A 15,154-nucleotide genomic window follows, 5' to 3' on the forward strand; every position below is an offset into this window, starting at 1 on the left:
GAACTGCGTCATCTGGTTTTGCCTAGCTGCCCGTCAGGCCGTTTCCTCCAGCTTCCTGAAAACCCCGGAAAAACCTCTGTTGTCAGGATCGGATCTGTCTAGACGATTGGGTCAGTTCCCCGAATGATGCCTCTTCGTTTTCGGAACGGAGGAGCCTACGACTGCTCCGGCAAAGATGAGCAGTGTTGGACTCCTCTCCCAACCGGACATCTTCCCCAGGTGTAGCGTTCGATGAGTGGTGTGCTCTCCAGCTTTCCCATGTTCCTGTGCTTAACCCATTGTGTTGCACTACAACTGGTGACCCAGGACGGAATTGCTACATCCCCTGTCCTAGTCATCTTCCCCCTGGCCCTGATGGGCGACTTTCTCCTTCCTCCCAGCAGAATGCGGAGGAAAGTGCCAGCCCTAGGAAAAGGACAGAAGAAGGTGATGTTGCCGTCCCCCTGTCTACCTCACAGCGCAAGCGCAGAAGCCCTGAAGAAGGCAAGTGTGGATCTGGGAAAGGAGAGGGGTTGAGGAAGTTAATAAAAAAAAAAAACACAAAACAAAACAAAAACGATTGAAGTTTTTGAGCCAGCATTTACTGAAGTGAGCCCCACCAAAGCAGCTCTCAGTGAGTCTCAAAGTGCTGTTAATTGATGTGCTATCTCTGTATTCAGGAGTATGAGATGTGTATGTTCGTATGGGACTAGATCCTATTCTCCCCCCCACCCCCGGCCCATAGGTAGTTTAATTTTAGCCTCCAATGAATTGTGTGAAGATGTCTGTTAGAACCTGTGTTTATTTTAAGATGGATCTCTCTCAGGAGGCTTTATCTAGAGTTATAGGACAAGGAACGTGGAGAGCCATCCAGTAGAGAGCATCACTTTGGCTAGAGGGAGAAAGGCCTGTAGTCTTTTTCCTTCTCAAATATCCAGGCTTCCCACAGCCATTTCTTCCTTCCATGACTGGAGCACATTCCACACAAAGTGTCTCTCATCCTGCTTTGTGCTTGCTCTTCCTCGGTCATAGTTTGATGGGGCAAATTGGAGGGGTGTCTTGTATAGGAGTATTTTTGTTTGATCTTGTCAGTTTGCCCTGTTTAGGGAAATGCTCACTCTTGGGCCCCTAAAGTTCATGGAGGGTGAAGGAGGGGAGGATATAAGGCCTTACTTCCTGGAGGTCTAACGGCGAGCAAAAAACGGGTCCTCGGTCCCCATGGCATCAGATTGTCTGCCGTGACAGGTTGGAATGGCTGCGTGATCTGAGTTAGTAGGTGGTTGGAAGCTCAGTAAAAGCTCCGTTGTGGAAAACAATCTCCCAGAACTACAATTTTATGTGCAAAATGTGCAGACTCGTAGATCTCCACTGAAGGTATTTTACAGCAGACACGGTTTCTCATCCAGATTCTTGGCCTCATAAATAAAGAAATCCTGGGCGAAAGTGGCAGGTTAAGCCCAGATAGCACATCAGTCATTAAGCAGTGCTGTCAAAAGTTTTTCAGGCCTTCCTGAAGGATATTTTAAATGTTCAAATTAAATTTATATCAATTTATCGAGTGGGTTGACTTTTCCCCTTTCTGTAGATTAAGTAGGAAGAAAACTGAATTACGTATATCAGATCTTAAAACTCCATTCAGGTTGGGGGATGTTGAATGTGCAGTCTTAGAATTCTTTTTGTTTTCCACTCCCAGTCCTTTGTTATTAAGAAGCGTTCTTTCCCTCGGTCTGTCTCTCTCGTGAGTCGGGAGGCCAGCAATGCAACAGTCGGTTGTAGAACTGTCCGTTGGCCAGTCGGTTGTAGAACTGTCCGTTGGCTGCCCCCTCACCTGTCGGACAGGGAGTGATCAGACACTGAGCCTGTGTGGCATTCAGGAAAGAATGAAGCGGGTTCGTCCACTGAAACTTCTTTCCAGGGCCGCAAACTAGGTGGTTCAGTTTGAGCAGATGGGCCCGGCAGATAAAGAAATATGGCCTAGACTCAGAGAGGGCATCTCACTCGCTGTCTACTGTGATGATTAAAGCAAGTTAGATACAGCGTAGAGCGCTTTCTCCAGTCGAGTCGGGAGCAGGATGACTTAACACACGTGCGTAGCCCGATCCCTCAGTCTGCTGCTTCTGCTGGAATGCCCCCGAGGTTTCATAACATCGTACACTAGGCCCCGCCTAAGCATGGTAAGTAGTTTGGGTGCATCTTACTTTCATGAGGGATTCACTTAAGAGCCTTGTGGGGATTCATGAAGCAATAAAGTCCTGAATGATGTTTAGAGAAGTCCATGGTGGTTACTCGAGAGAGAGACCTGTTAGGAGTGGTCTGTGGGTGTGGCCCTCTCTACTAGGGAGGGAAACCATCACACTGTTCCTCCCACCCGTCTCGAAGGTGTTACTGTCGGAAACACGATACCGGGTCGGATGGTCCATTAGTCTGACCCGGTATGGCGTTGCTTAGGTTCTTTCTGGAATCCAGACCAGCAGATAATGGGTGTCCTGTGCAAATGAGCTTTCCCTTTGAGAGGAATAGACCTGAGGAATGAGTACCCTTTCTGCCGTAGGAACCTCAGGCCTCTGAGCCCCTTATCAGGTTAACAGGATAAGTCTATGTTGGGCATCCACGTCAGCCACAAGCTGCGGAGAAGCAGCTTGGCTTAGTGGAAAGATCACGGGCTTGGGAGTCAGAGGACATGGGTTCTAATCCTGACTCCTCCCCTTGTCTGCTGTATGACCTTGGGCAAGTCACTTAACTTCTCTGTGCCTGTTACCTCATCTGTAAAATGGGGATTAAAAGTGTGAGCCCCACGTGGGACATGATTACCCTGTATCTACTCCAGCGCTTAGAACAGTGCAAGCACTTAACAAATGCCATAATTATTATTATCATTATCAGCCCTTGGCCTAAAGCCAAAGGTGGCATGCTAAGCCACAGAGCCATCAGGGCTGAAAAATGCTTCACTTCTGCCCTCACTTGTGGGTTCCCATGCAGTTTACCCAGTCCCTTCTTTTTCCACCTTCCAGCTCCTCTAAAGACTCAGATTGGTGGGCCGAATTTCTTACGAAAAACAAGTACCACCCTGCTGATGGTCTCTTTCTGTTTGTCTCTATCACGTTTTACTGTCTCTTCCACCCACCCCCACACACTTGTAGCTGGAATAGAGACAGTTCACAGATTTCTCAAGAGCCTCTGTTCTTTGGAAAGCTAGTAAGTTCATCAGTGTCATCCTCCCCATCTCCTTCTCAAGCATTTGTCAAAGATGTACTCTGACTGTTCGGAGATGATGAGGAAGCTGACAAAGCTGGTCTTGGCACCCGCCAACTAATGCTTGGGAAGTCTTCCCAAAGAAATAAAAACATTTCTAAAGTTAAAATCCTGAAGATAAAAAGCTCCTAACGATGAACTGTAGCATTTAACAAGAATAAGATATCTGTCAGGTCACTTTTCTGGGCCAAGACCCCTCAAACTCCAGATTTAAAGGGTGGGTGCTCTCCCACCTCTTCTCCTTGGATGGTGACAAAGATGAGGGAAAAGTCTAACCCTCCGTCTCTACCCTACCACCCCCATACCTTTGACTCCAATGCTGGGAAGACCCAATCCGATATCAGAATCACTCAGTGGTATTTGAGTGCTTAAGAGCCATGTACTAAGCACTTAATAATTGTGGTATTTGTTAAGCACTTACTGGAAGTGTACACTACAGTAGAGTTGCTAGATTTCCTGCCTTCAAGGAGCTTGCAGTCAAGTGAGGAGACAGACATTAAAATAGAGATCAAGGAAGCAGAGTATGGAGTTGGGTACATCATTGCTGTGGGACTGGGGGTGGGGTATCACAGTGCTTATGTGAGAACAGACCCAAGTGTGTAGATGACATAGGCTGGCAAAATGGAGGGGCCCCATCTTTCAATGTTCAGGGGGAATAGAGGTGAGCGTCTAAAGATGGGGGAAATGGAGGCAGAGGAGAGGAGTCTAGTTCTCAGGTCCTCAAAGGCACTGTTACTCTTCTCATGCTTCCATGGCAGAGCGGGACAGAGCTTTTGTAAGATCTTCTCATCTTCCTCGTTTGACTTCTGCAGATGAAGATTCAATAGAAAATGTGTCACAGAGCAAGCAACCAAAACTGGACCTGGTATTTGAGGAGTGGGATGTAGCCGGGCTCCCTTGGTGGTTCATAGGAAATCTGAGAAACAATTACACGCCTAGAAGTAATGGCTCCACTGACCTGCAAACAAATCAGGTAAGTGTCTATGAATTTTGGGTGGGGGCTTTTGCCTTTCTAGGATTCAGGGAAGTTTTGTTGGGGAGAGGTTTTTTTTTAAGCTATTCAGCTGCCTGGTTCTGTGTTTACTTTTGGCTGGTTCCCTCACAAGCGCATAGTACAGGGCTCTGCCCACGGTAAGTGCTCAGTAAATACTGTTGCTTGATTGATAGCATTATGTGCTATGTGTCCTCTCTTAAGGCCCTATGGAAGGGATAGAGAGAATAGTTGCAAGAGAATGAAGAAGGATGTTCGTAATGAAGAGCTGGACATTGACTTTGTCAGGTGCAGGTAAACTCTCTGGGAGCCAATTTTCTTGATTTTTTTTTTTTTTCTTTAATCTTGAGAAGGTTCCTGGCATATCTCCTGATAAATCATGTCAGCCTGAATATGGTCTTCAAACAGATTAACATCCAGAAGCCTTTAGATGGAATCCATCTAGAGGCGGTGGGCTCCTTTAAATCAATCAGTCACTCACTGGCATTTATTGGGTGCTTACTGTGTGCAGAACACTATACCAAGCACTTGGGAGAGTATAGTACAACCGAGTTGGTAGGCACAATGAGCTTACAGTCTAAAGGGAGAGACATTAATATAAATAATATTAATATATTTCATTCATTCAATAATATTTATTAAGCACTTGCTATGTTCCAAGCACTGTACTAAGCGTTCGGAATGTACAATTTGGCAACAGATAGAGACAATCCCTGCCCAATGATGGGCTCACAGTCTAAATGGTCACAGTCTATTAAATCTAAATTTAATATATTTAGCATAACATCATAATTCACATTGTATAACCATTACATTATATATCACTATATCGCTTTCATATTATACAATTATAATTTATATATAAAATTTTGAGGCATTTGGTATTCACCCCACCCTCAGCCCCACAGCATTTATGTACATATGTATGGGAGGATAAGGGTGTGTGTGTGTGTATATGTATGACTTATATATATGTGTACTTATGTGCCGTGGGGCTGAGGGTGGGGTGAATACCAGATGCCCAAAATGCCATCTTGAGGGAGGAGCGTGAAGAGAACTTTTGTCAGGCAGTACAACTCTAGTTTGTCCTTCCTGACTTTTTTAGCTCTTTGAAATTGCTTCTAAAACTGCTGATCTTGTTACCTTTCTACTCTGTTTTCTAGCAGCGCTTTTAATTCCCTAAAGTGCTTTCACATCAATGATCTCATTTTCTCCTCACACAATCCCTGTGAGGTAGGGAGAAGCAAGTAGTATTGTCATTTCACTGATAAGGAAAAGGAGACTCAGAGACTGAGTAACTTGGTGAAGGCCAGAGCCAGAAATAAAGCCCAGTTTTCTTGATTTCCAGTCCCAATTTTCATTAATTAGATCACAGTATCCCCCAGAGGTCAGACTGACTTCACTGAAGAACTGTTTTGAAAAACTGTGCTACTCAAGTTAGCAAGCTCCACCAGTTGGGAGTCTTTTTGAATCTGGGAGGATGTGTTGCACTTCAACGCAGCATCTACGAAGGGACCAGCACGGAAAGGCCGTGGGGAAGAAGATGAGCGGTTATCTTATCTTTTAGGGGGGTGTGTGAGCCACTGATCTCTGAGCAATTTTACTCCTTTTTTAATTCCTCCAGGATATAGATACTGCCATCGTTTCAGACACTACAGATGACTTATGGTTCTTGAACGAATCGGGATCAGAACAGTTAAATGTGGCAAAAGTCGAAGCTGCTGACCAACCTGATCAAACTAGTGAAGAAGGAGGGGGGAAAGAGAATGACAAAAAGGTAAGTCCGGGGAAATTGGATCCAGGATGCAAGTGGAAGGATGGGAGCGATGGTAGCTGTGCTAGTCTACATGTACAAACTTGCCAGCATACTTGTCACTAGTTATGATGACAGGTGGATTCTCAGGGCCCTCTGGAAAATTGGCGATGTGGGGAAGTGAAAAGCAGTCACTGAGCAAAAAAGACATTTCACATACTTGGCTTTCTCTTTTGGTTCTCTTTAGTTTTCGGAATGTCTAGGGGTGGGGAATTTTTGGCGGGTTTATTCTAGGCAAGCACTTTTGTTCGCTCAGCTGTTGGGGAGCAGGCAGTAGGGTGACAATGAGGGTCAATGGAAACCGAGGCAAGACTGCAGCCAAATAGAAGTTTTGTGGGCTGGGTAATTTTGGAAGACACTAGTAGCACTGAAAACCCTGCTTCCCATTCCCCTGGTGTCTCTCTGCCTGGGCTGTAAACTTCAACTCTTAGTTAAAAATGTTTAATAGGTGCTTCCATTTTCCCCTGGTTAATACTGCGCTGGCTCTTGAGATCCTGTTTTTTAAGAAGGCTCCCTTGACTCATTCTTCAAAGTCCAAAGAAAACTAAGCAGAATATAATTTATCTGCATCCCACCCACTGAATTTCTTCTGAACACTCCCTTCAGTGTACAGATACAGCTGCTCATTTCTTCCTCTAAAAGTCCTGTTTTCTGTATTCCTAGTGTGGAAGGCTTCGGTGGCCATCGCAGTGATGTCAGTCAGAGGGAAAATCTGTCTGTCCCGTTGGGCTTAGGTCTCGCTCCTCTGCGTGGACCAGCTGGGGAGGGAGCAGCTCTAGATCCACCTTCTGCCCAACCTCACGCTTTGTCAGGCTAGCTAAGCCACTTAGTTTCTTGGTGCCTCAGTTACCTCATCCGTAAAATGGGGATTCAGTGCCTGTTCTCCCCTCTACTTAGATTGCGATCCTTGTGAGGGATCTGTGGTTCCGTGTCTTCTCCAGCACTTAGAACAGTACTTGACACACAGGAAGAGCTTAACAAATATCACAGTTGCTATTATCATTAGCCATGGAGGCCACAGAAGTTTCAAATCCAAACCAGAAATCCTTCCATTCCAGGCTGGACTCATGATATCCCACGTTTATCCTTGTCAGCTGTACTCATGAGTGTTCTTTGCCTTTGCAGGTGATTGAAGTTAAAATTTATGATGACCTTGAGGACTCCCAATGCCTAAGCGATGACACTGATACAGAGGTTGCCTCTGAGGTATGCATCCATTTCAAACATCCCTGCCATAAGCAGGCTGCAGCTCTCCATCCAACACCAGATGCCGTTTCAGCCGTTGGCTTGGGTGGGAGAGTTTATATTTTTTCTCTGACTCCGTACCAAATGCCCTTTGAGAGCAGCTGAGGAATACTCTTCGTGGCTTTCCAATCCACTTCTGGAGGTTTGTATTGGATATTTTGCAAGTGAGTAGATAGAGGCGCGATTCCGTTCAGCCTTTACTCATCTCCAATGTTGAGCACTTACTGTGTGTGCAGAGCACTGTACTAAGTGCTTGGGAGAGTACAATACTTTAGTCACCCTCTTCCTGACAATGTCAAGAGGAGCTCCTCTATGAATGGGTCATGGTACCCAAATCTGCCCCTCTGTCAGACAGTGAATTGATCAGTAGTGTTTATTAAGCACTAACGGAGTGTAGAGCACTGTACTAAGCTCTTGGGAGACTACAATACAACAGAGTTGGTAAAACCCTCAACCCTTGAGGATGATTAAGAATAATATGGTCTCTGCTGGTCCTCTTCCTCTCATTGTCTATGTTCCCTCAAATATCCTCTGCTTTGGCCTTATAGCATTCAAATCTCTTGTTCTCACCCTAGAACAAAAATTGCTTATAACTTCAAATGCTCTTTCTGCGGTGTAGGAAGGAAAGGAGATGATGTCTATATTGCCCCAAAGATTCAGAGTGGAGAGTAAAGCATTTGGGCCTGGGGGTGTCTCATGGCTTGATGTACTAGGTTCCCTTCTCTTTCCTGTTTCTCTCACCTGCTTATCTTTTAGCGAGGTCCGTCCTTCATAGCACCTCTGTTAAATAGGTTGTAAGTTAGAAGGAGGAATGAGGGGGTGTGAAGTTCCCAGAAAGCAGTGTGGCTCCTCCGCCCCTGAGTAGCCATTTAAAGATGAAGGAGGGGAAGTTAAGTCCCTGGTTAAAGAAAACTGGGAAGTAATCTGTGGATTTCAGTTACCCACCTTGCGCCTTCCAGACATGGAAACAAATTGTCAGGAGGTGACCTGACAATTACACCTAGTGAGAAATTACCTTCTCCAATATGACACCCTTATTTTTCCTGGTTACTTGTTCTCAAATCACCATTAAACTAATGGTTTCCAGGTCCTTAAATGAAAAGATGGTTTGCACCATATATTGGTCTCTTTGAGCCGTGGGCACATCATGTCTTTCTTCCTTTCAGTTTCTAAGCTGTGTCCACATGCGTCTCAGATGTTTCACAGTAGGTAGCTTATAATGCCCAGGTCTTATGAACTGGCAGAACCTAAATGTTTTGAGCTTCATTTTTGAGGCATCATTCTCGTTTGACAAATGGGATTGTCCATGCCTGTGGACAACTGAGTTATGTTTCTAAACCTGAGAGGTTGGCCTTGGTCTAGAAGTAGTCATGGAAGCCTCCATCAAACTGTAGACCCTGTCAGTGCAAGGTAATTGCCCACATTAAGTACCTCTGTCTTGGCACCAGCTAACAGTCCTTGAATTAAGGAAAGTGCATACATTTCAGTGAGCTGCTTGCTGATCTGTAAGGGGGTGGGAGCCATACCCTTACCTGTAGATTCTCTGAGGTACTCAAGGTGGGAAAGGCGTTGCTGGAAATGAAGTAAATCCATACATGGCCTTCTCGTTTTAGGCTTTCCATTCAAACCCCTCTCAACAAACCTCCCCCATGAGCTTGTCAATACCCAACTTTCCTCCAGTCTCTGTTATCTCTGTGGTGGAAGTTCAAGTGATCAATAAAGGGGCCAAAATCAGGCTGCAGGAGAAACAAAGAATCTGGACTTCCCACACATTAGACGACAGACCCTGAAGTAATCAATAAATGATTTTTGTATTGAAGAAAGCGAGGAGTTTTAATATAACCGGCCAGATACATTGTCTCAGTCCATCAGTCAGTCGTATTTATTGAGCACTTACTAAGTGCTTGGGAGAGTACAACATAGACACATAGGAATGCCTACATGGAGCTTTCAGTCTAGAGGGGGCAACAGGCATTAGTATGAATAAATAATTGTATTAATAAGTGCTTTGGGACTGGGAGGGGAGGTGAATAAAAGGAACATGTCAGGGCGACACAGAAAGGAGTTGAAGAAAAGAAAGGGAGGGCTTAGGGAAGGGCTCTTGGAGTGGGTTTGCCTTCAGTAAGCTTTGAAGCAGAGGAGAGTAATTGTCAGGTATAAGCCAATGGTGAGAAGTTTCTGTTTGATGTGGAGGTGGATGGGCAACCACTGGAGTTTCTTGAGGAGTGGGGAAACTTGGCCTGAATACTTTTGTAGGAAAATGATCCGGGCAGCAGCATGAAGTATGGCCTGGAGTGGGGAGCGACAGGTGGCCGATAACAGTAATCAAGGCGGGATGGGATAAATGATTGGATTAACATGATAGTAGAGGAAAGGGTGGATTTTGGCGATGTGAAGGTCTTGCCTCCAGTCTTGCCTTCAAGTGGTCTTGCAAAGATTCCTGAGAGCCCTTGTGTTCTCTAGGCTCTGAAGTCTCCCTGCCTTTTTTTTAAAGGGTAATTAAGTACTTACTATTCACTGTCCTATTTATTGAGCACATACTGTGCGCAGAGCACTGTACTAAGCACTTGGAGTGTACAGTTCGGCAACAGAGACAATCCCTGCCTAACAATGGGCTCACAGTCTAAAATGGGGAGACAGACAACGAAACAAAACAAGTAGGCATCAATACCATCAAGATAAATAGAATCATAGATATATACACATCATTAATAAAATAGAGTAATAAATATATACAGTATAACAATGTGCCAAGCACTGTGCTGAGTGCTGAATTAGATATACGATAGGTCAGACAGAGTCTCTGTCCTACACAGGGCTCACAGTCTAAATAGGAGGGAGTGGGATTTAATTTCCAGTTTGCAGATGAGGAAACCGATGCCCAGAGGAGTTAAGTGACTTGCCCAAGGTCACAGGAGCCAGGATTAGAATCCAAGGTTTCCGATTCCCAGTCCCGGGCTCTTTCCGCTAGGCCATGCTGCTGCTTGTTTGTAGAGTTCCGATGGAAGGGAGCAGTCACTTTGGGAGAGTGAGCTGAAGTCAAAATCTGGAGCGAGATAGCTGCAGGGAGTGGGAGCAACCTTTTAACATATTACCCAGTGTGTGCAGATAAACTCGTGGCCCTCCCTTACGGTGCCAAACCCTGGCTGGGTTTGTTCTGAAGCATCCTCCTAGGTCAGCAAGTGGGAATGTCAGGCAGACCCTCCCAAGCGTTTCTTAGACTGCGGGTGTCCCTTTGAGGGGGAAATGCGGGGAAACCACTCAGCTCCAATGTATCAGCAGCACCTGCAGAGGCAAGGCGGCTGGCTCTCTCCCTTCCCCGCTCCCGCCGTCCCCCCGCAGAACCGGGTATCTCGGAAAGCCGATCACTAATCCACCCCACTTTGTGGGCTCTCTCCTTGGTCCTGTAGGATGGGTGGCGGTGTAGCAAATGCAAGAAATTTAACTCTCCAAGCAAAAGGTACTGTTTCCGTTGCTGGGCCCTGAGGAAGAATTGGTATTCAGACTGCCCCAGGCTCTCTCATTCCCTCTCCATGTCAGACATCACTGCCATCCCCCGGAAGGGGGAAGATGAAGGAATTGACGTCCCCGACTGCCGAAGAACTATCTCTGCCCCAGTCGTCCGAGCCAGAGACCCCTACGCCGTGCGAGACAAACCCAGACCGGATCCCTGTGGCTCGGTGGAATTCTTGGATTTGGCCGAGGGCTCGGAGAGCCAGGAGACCGCCTCGAGCCTGGGAGAACAGTCCGACCATCTCTGCGAACAGAAGGCAGACGGGGCAGCCCTGGAGGATTCCCAGAACCTGCTAGAGCTCTGCAGCCTGTGTGAAAAGAGGCTACGGGATGGGAACATTGTCCATGGGAGGACAGCTCATCTCGTTGCGTGTTTTCGCTGTGCCAAAAAATTGAAGAAGGGTGGAGCTCCTTGCCCCGTCTGTAAGAAAGACATCCAGATGGTGATCAAGACCTTCGTGGTGTAGTTGAGGTGCTGGGCTGCAGAGAAATGGTAACCGGTCAGGGAAGCGCCCCCCCTCACTTTAATGACCAGAAACGTAGCCACAACCCACTCTCCCTCCCCGCTGCGATTCATTTTACACCCCGTCACCCCCCAACCGTATGATTGTTGACTTCTCCACTCACTTGGAATTGGGCAAACGGAAAGGCTTCAGGAACCGTGTCCGCTCTGAGTGGGTCTGAACCGGCAAACGATCCTAATTATTCAGTCTGAAAGTGCAGTTTGACTTCAGTTGTCTGGATGTTTCAGGCCAGAAGCCAAAAAAAAAATACTTTGACTCAAAGTACCAAGTCAGATCACGAAAACCACTTGGAAGGATTCTCTTTCAGTGTTTCCCTTTCAACACCGTTTATCCTCTAATGTACCATAACAGAAGGAATCTCTTTATCCTCTTTCTACCTCTGTCTCAGCAGCCATAAACGGTCCCCCCCCTATTTTTTATTTTTATTTAAGGCATAAATCTCAAGACATCATTGCAGCGAAATAACCTGAATACTGAGTAACTTAGGCCCCATGGTACAGCTGGGCCCAGTTCAGATATTTTGGGAAAAAGCGACAACTCTTGAAGGGAACTCTCTAGGCAAACCTGTCCAACATGTTAAGTTTACAGGCCCAACTCAGTGAGATCCTGCAGCCAGCCCTGGTCCCTCCCTTCAGTAAGGAGATGTTCACTTCAGCTGGTTTCATCTGTATTGCTTAGGTCCTGTAGCTGTGGAACCAGTATAAGCCATTCTCCTGGTACCATATGAGTCCACCTCCCCTTTGTTTTGTAGCCACTGTTTTTGTTCTAGTATTTGAATCGAGTGGTATTTCCCCCGAATGGGGAAAGAACGATTAGACCAACTTTGAGAGATGTATTCCTGTGGCAGGTTGCGCTGCTCTGAAATTGCTTTGAGTTCACATGTAAGCCAGGGTCTACGAGACAATGAATGGAGGAGAGCTCTTGAATAGGAAGAGGCTTGTTTTACCATTTCTTGGGTGGTCCCTAAAAGCAAGTTCTGGTGTGTGCCAGGTTGTAGACGCAGTCAGGTAACTGGAGCCCTGGAGTTCTTTCCTCTTCTAGCCCAGCAAGGTGTTCCAAAGTGCATTTTCTGACTCCTCACTCTCCTTTCTGCGGATGACAGCCTATAAATGTTCCCATGGGAATTGTGACCCAAAAGCCTATTATGCGAACCCGAAATCAACTCTTGAATTTGGTCCCTACCACTCCAGGCAGTTGGCTTCCTTTTGGAGGAACCCCGAGATCAGGAGCTGTGTGTCCAGAAACCAAAGAACAGTAATCCCCCCCCAACACTTCTCCCCTGGAATGTGTTCTCCTCTCTTGGGTTTTTGCTTTGTATGCTCCTTGGGAATTTCCCAAGGAGGCTGAGACGGGGGACCAGGGAGTTGGACTTGGACTTAGTGTCCTGCCTCTATAAAATCACAAATAGCCAAATAATTCAGAATATATGTGTCTCCTGAGCTAGCTCTAGGTTATATCCCTTCAGCTGAGATCCATTATAAAAATCCCTGACGCCTCTGTTGGTCTTTGCTTTCACGTGACCCTTCGTCATCATCGTCTCCTTCCCCTCCACCCCCCCCCAGGTTCTGCACAGTCTTGTCCTAACGAGGCCCCCAAATATGCAGTTGAACTAAGTCCAAACTCTTAGCTGTAGGAGGCTCTTAACCATCAAGGTGATCTCTTTTTTCTTTTTCCTTGTCTTCTATTTTTTTCCCAGCAATTAAAACTGTACTATGTTAGGGCCAGGTAACCCTCCTCTATCACCTCCTTCTTCATCCAGGCCTGACTTGGCTTGATTCAGTCTTAGCTTTGGGAAATGGGGCTGGAGTTTCTTTCATTGTCCCCTGGCCCCCTACTTCTTTCATAGGTTCCTGGGAGGGAATAGAGCCCATCAAAACCCTTCCCACTGCCTCTGTCTAGTTCATCTTGAGAAGTTTGTGGGAGAAAGCTGATTATCCAAACTAACTGGGACTGAAGCTAGTCCAGATAATCCAAAGTGCATTCAACTTTGTCTAGTTGTCCAGACTTTTTTTCCTTCCCAGTTTTCCAAACCTTGGTGTGGGTGACCAGTGAGTTTAGATAGTTGTCATGTGGTTAGTCACTGGACACAGCATCCTGAACTTGGGGCTGTGAGTTTTTACTTTTCTGTGTTCCATCAAAGGTGGTTCTTTTAAATTGTCCCATTCATCTTTAGCTACTTGATCTTAAGTATGAAAGACAAATCTGATTTCACCAACTCTCTTCTTAAAGTAACCACTTTATTCCCTCATAGGTAAAATGGAGCCTCCCAGCATTATCATTTCTCCGCACTGGATTTAGGGGATTTTAAAGCATAAAAAACCAGAATTATCACTGCCAGTGACCGAGTCACCACTGTAAAGTTTGCAACTATATATTTAATGTTTGTTTGTGTTGTATGTTGTGTAGTATGTAGCCGAACTATGATTTTAGCAGTCGTTTGTTTCTCTGACCAAATAGCTTTGATTTCCCTTGACGCTGAACCATATTCATATCAACCATTCATTATCAAGAAAGTAGCATTGTTGATGAATATATGGCAGGTGAACTGTAGACCTTGAACTGAATAGAAAAAAGCATTTTAGAGGTGACTTCCATGTACCATATGAGTTCTTTCCTTTCCCACTTTGTGTACCAGCAAATTCACTATGTGTGTACGATTCTGAAAGCACTTGTTTGGATACTGTGAATCGTGTATTCTCCGATCTATTTTTGAAAGCCCGATTGTTTGAAAACGTTAGAAATTATTCCTATCAGTGCCTATCAAGAGGAATTATGTTAATAAGCTAAATCAACTAATTGCTTGTATTTACTGAGCGCTCAGTTTGTGGAGTGCACTGTATTAAACAGCTCGTGTCATCACAACTTCCCTGGCCAAAACTGTAGAACTGGAAATCAGAAATGAGTCATGCTCAGATTCTCTTTCCAGATTATGGACACAGGGAGTCTGAGGAAAGACTTTGCCAAAGGAAAGATACAATTAGAAATGCTTGAGATTTGTTTGGTTTCTCTGCCAACGGAAATGCTAGGTGTATGTCATTTGGACACGCTTCCCATAAAGTCCTTGTTTTTGGAGGGATGTGAACCAACTTCAAAAAGAAGCAAGAGACAAAGGAGGAGCCTTCAGTTAGGTACTTTTGAACTGTGTGGGGCTGGGATGATTTTCAGAGCAAGTACCTACAAAGCAAACCTTCTTTGCCTGGCGTGTGACTAGCTCACAGTTGCCATTTTGAAATTGCCACAATAACCTTTTCCTTTAAGGTTGTCCTATTTCGGAAGGAGGGAGGGTGTTTCGCAAAAGCAGTGACTTTAGATGTTACTGCACTGTGCTCTCCGATGCTGTTTTGATCAAGGGGCTGTTAAAGGAAATCCTCCCCGCTCCCAGCAATAAGTTGTGTGAACCATGAACTGAACTGCAAGAGGATTCACCCTGTCCTCAGCAAGCAGCTGTTGAGGGCAAGAGAGTTATATGTAGTGTTTCGTGATGTGCAATATCTATAATTCTAGGCAACAGGTTGGCTGGTCTTAACTTTTCTGACAGAGGGTTTGCCCAATGTCTCCGGGATATACTAAGACCAGTATTTTTTCCCCTTTCTTGAAAGAGTACAAACAGGCTGAAGAACACAAATACAGTCTTTCCGCTCCGAGAGCCACTACTGCCTCAAAGTCCATGTGTTATAATCTTGTGAAACAAATCACTTCTTTGCTCCTGTCAGGATAGCTGGTCCACCAACCCTCCTCCGTTTCTTCCACCTAGGCGACTACTGCATTCTCACTATCTTCGGGGTACAGCTTTACTCCTGTTCCCCATTGCAAGAATTCAGAAATGGTCTTTAGAAG

At 45.6% G+C, this 15,154-nt stretch overlaps 1 protein-coding gene across 2 annotated transcripts in view; it reads left to right on the forward strand.

Moving 5' to 3' along the window:
* Positions 1 to 14,179, forward strand: part of MDM4 (MDM4 regulator of p53) — a 45,677-nt gene extending 31,498 nt beyond the window's left edge. The window contains exons 7-11 of one of the 2 annotated variants that reach the window (XM_029068595.1): positions 384 to 483; positions 4,044 to 4,204; positions 5,847 to 5,999; positions 7,161 to 7,241; positions 10,691 to 14,179. In XM_029068595.1, coding sequence (XP_028924428.1) covers positions 384 to 483; positions 4,044 to 4,204; positions 5,847 to 5,999; positions 7,161 to 7,241; positions 10,691 to 11,260 — 1,065 coding nt within the window. In that variant the 3' untranslated portion in view covers positions 11,261 to 14,179. Of the gene's footprint in view, positions 1 to 383; positions 484 to 4,043; positions 4,205 to 5,846; positions 6,000 to 7,160; positions 7,242 to 10,690 lie in introns of those variants that run through there. The other variant, XM_029068597.1, reaches the window with a different exon arrangement.
* Positions 14,180 to 15,154: the final 975 nt, after the last annotated feature.

The sequence above is a fragment of the Ornithorhynchus anatinus genome, chromosome 7 (genome assembly GCF_004115215.2).
Source record: "Ornithorhynchus anatinus isolate Pmale09 chromosome 7, mOrnAna1.pri.v4, whole genome shotgun sequence".
NCBI lineage: Eukaryota > Metazoa > Chordata > Mammalia > Monotremata > Ornithorhynchidae > Ornithorhynchus > Ornithorhynchus anatinus.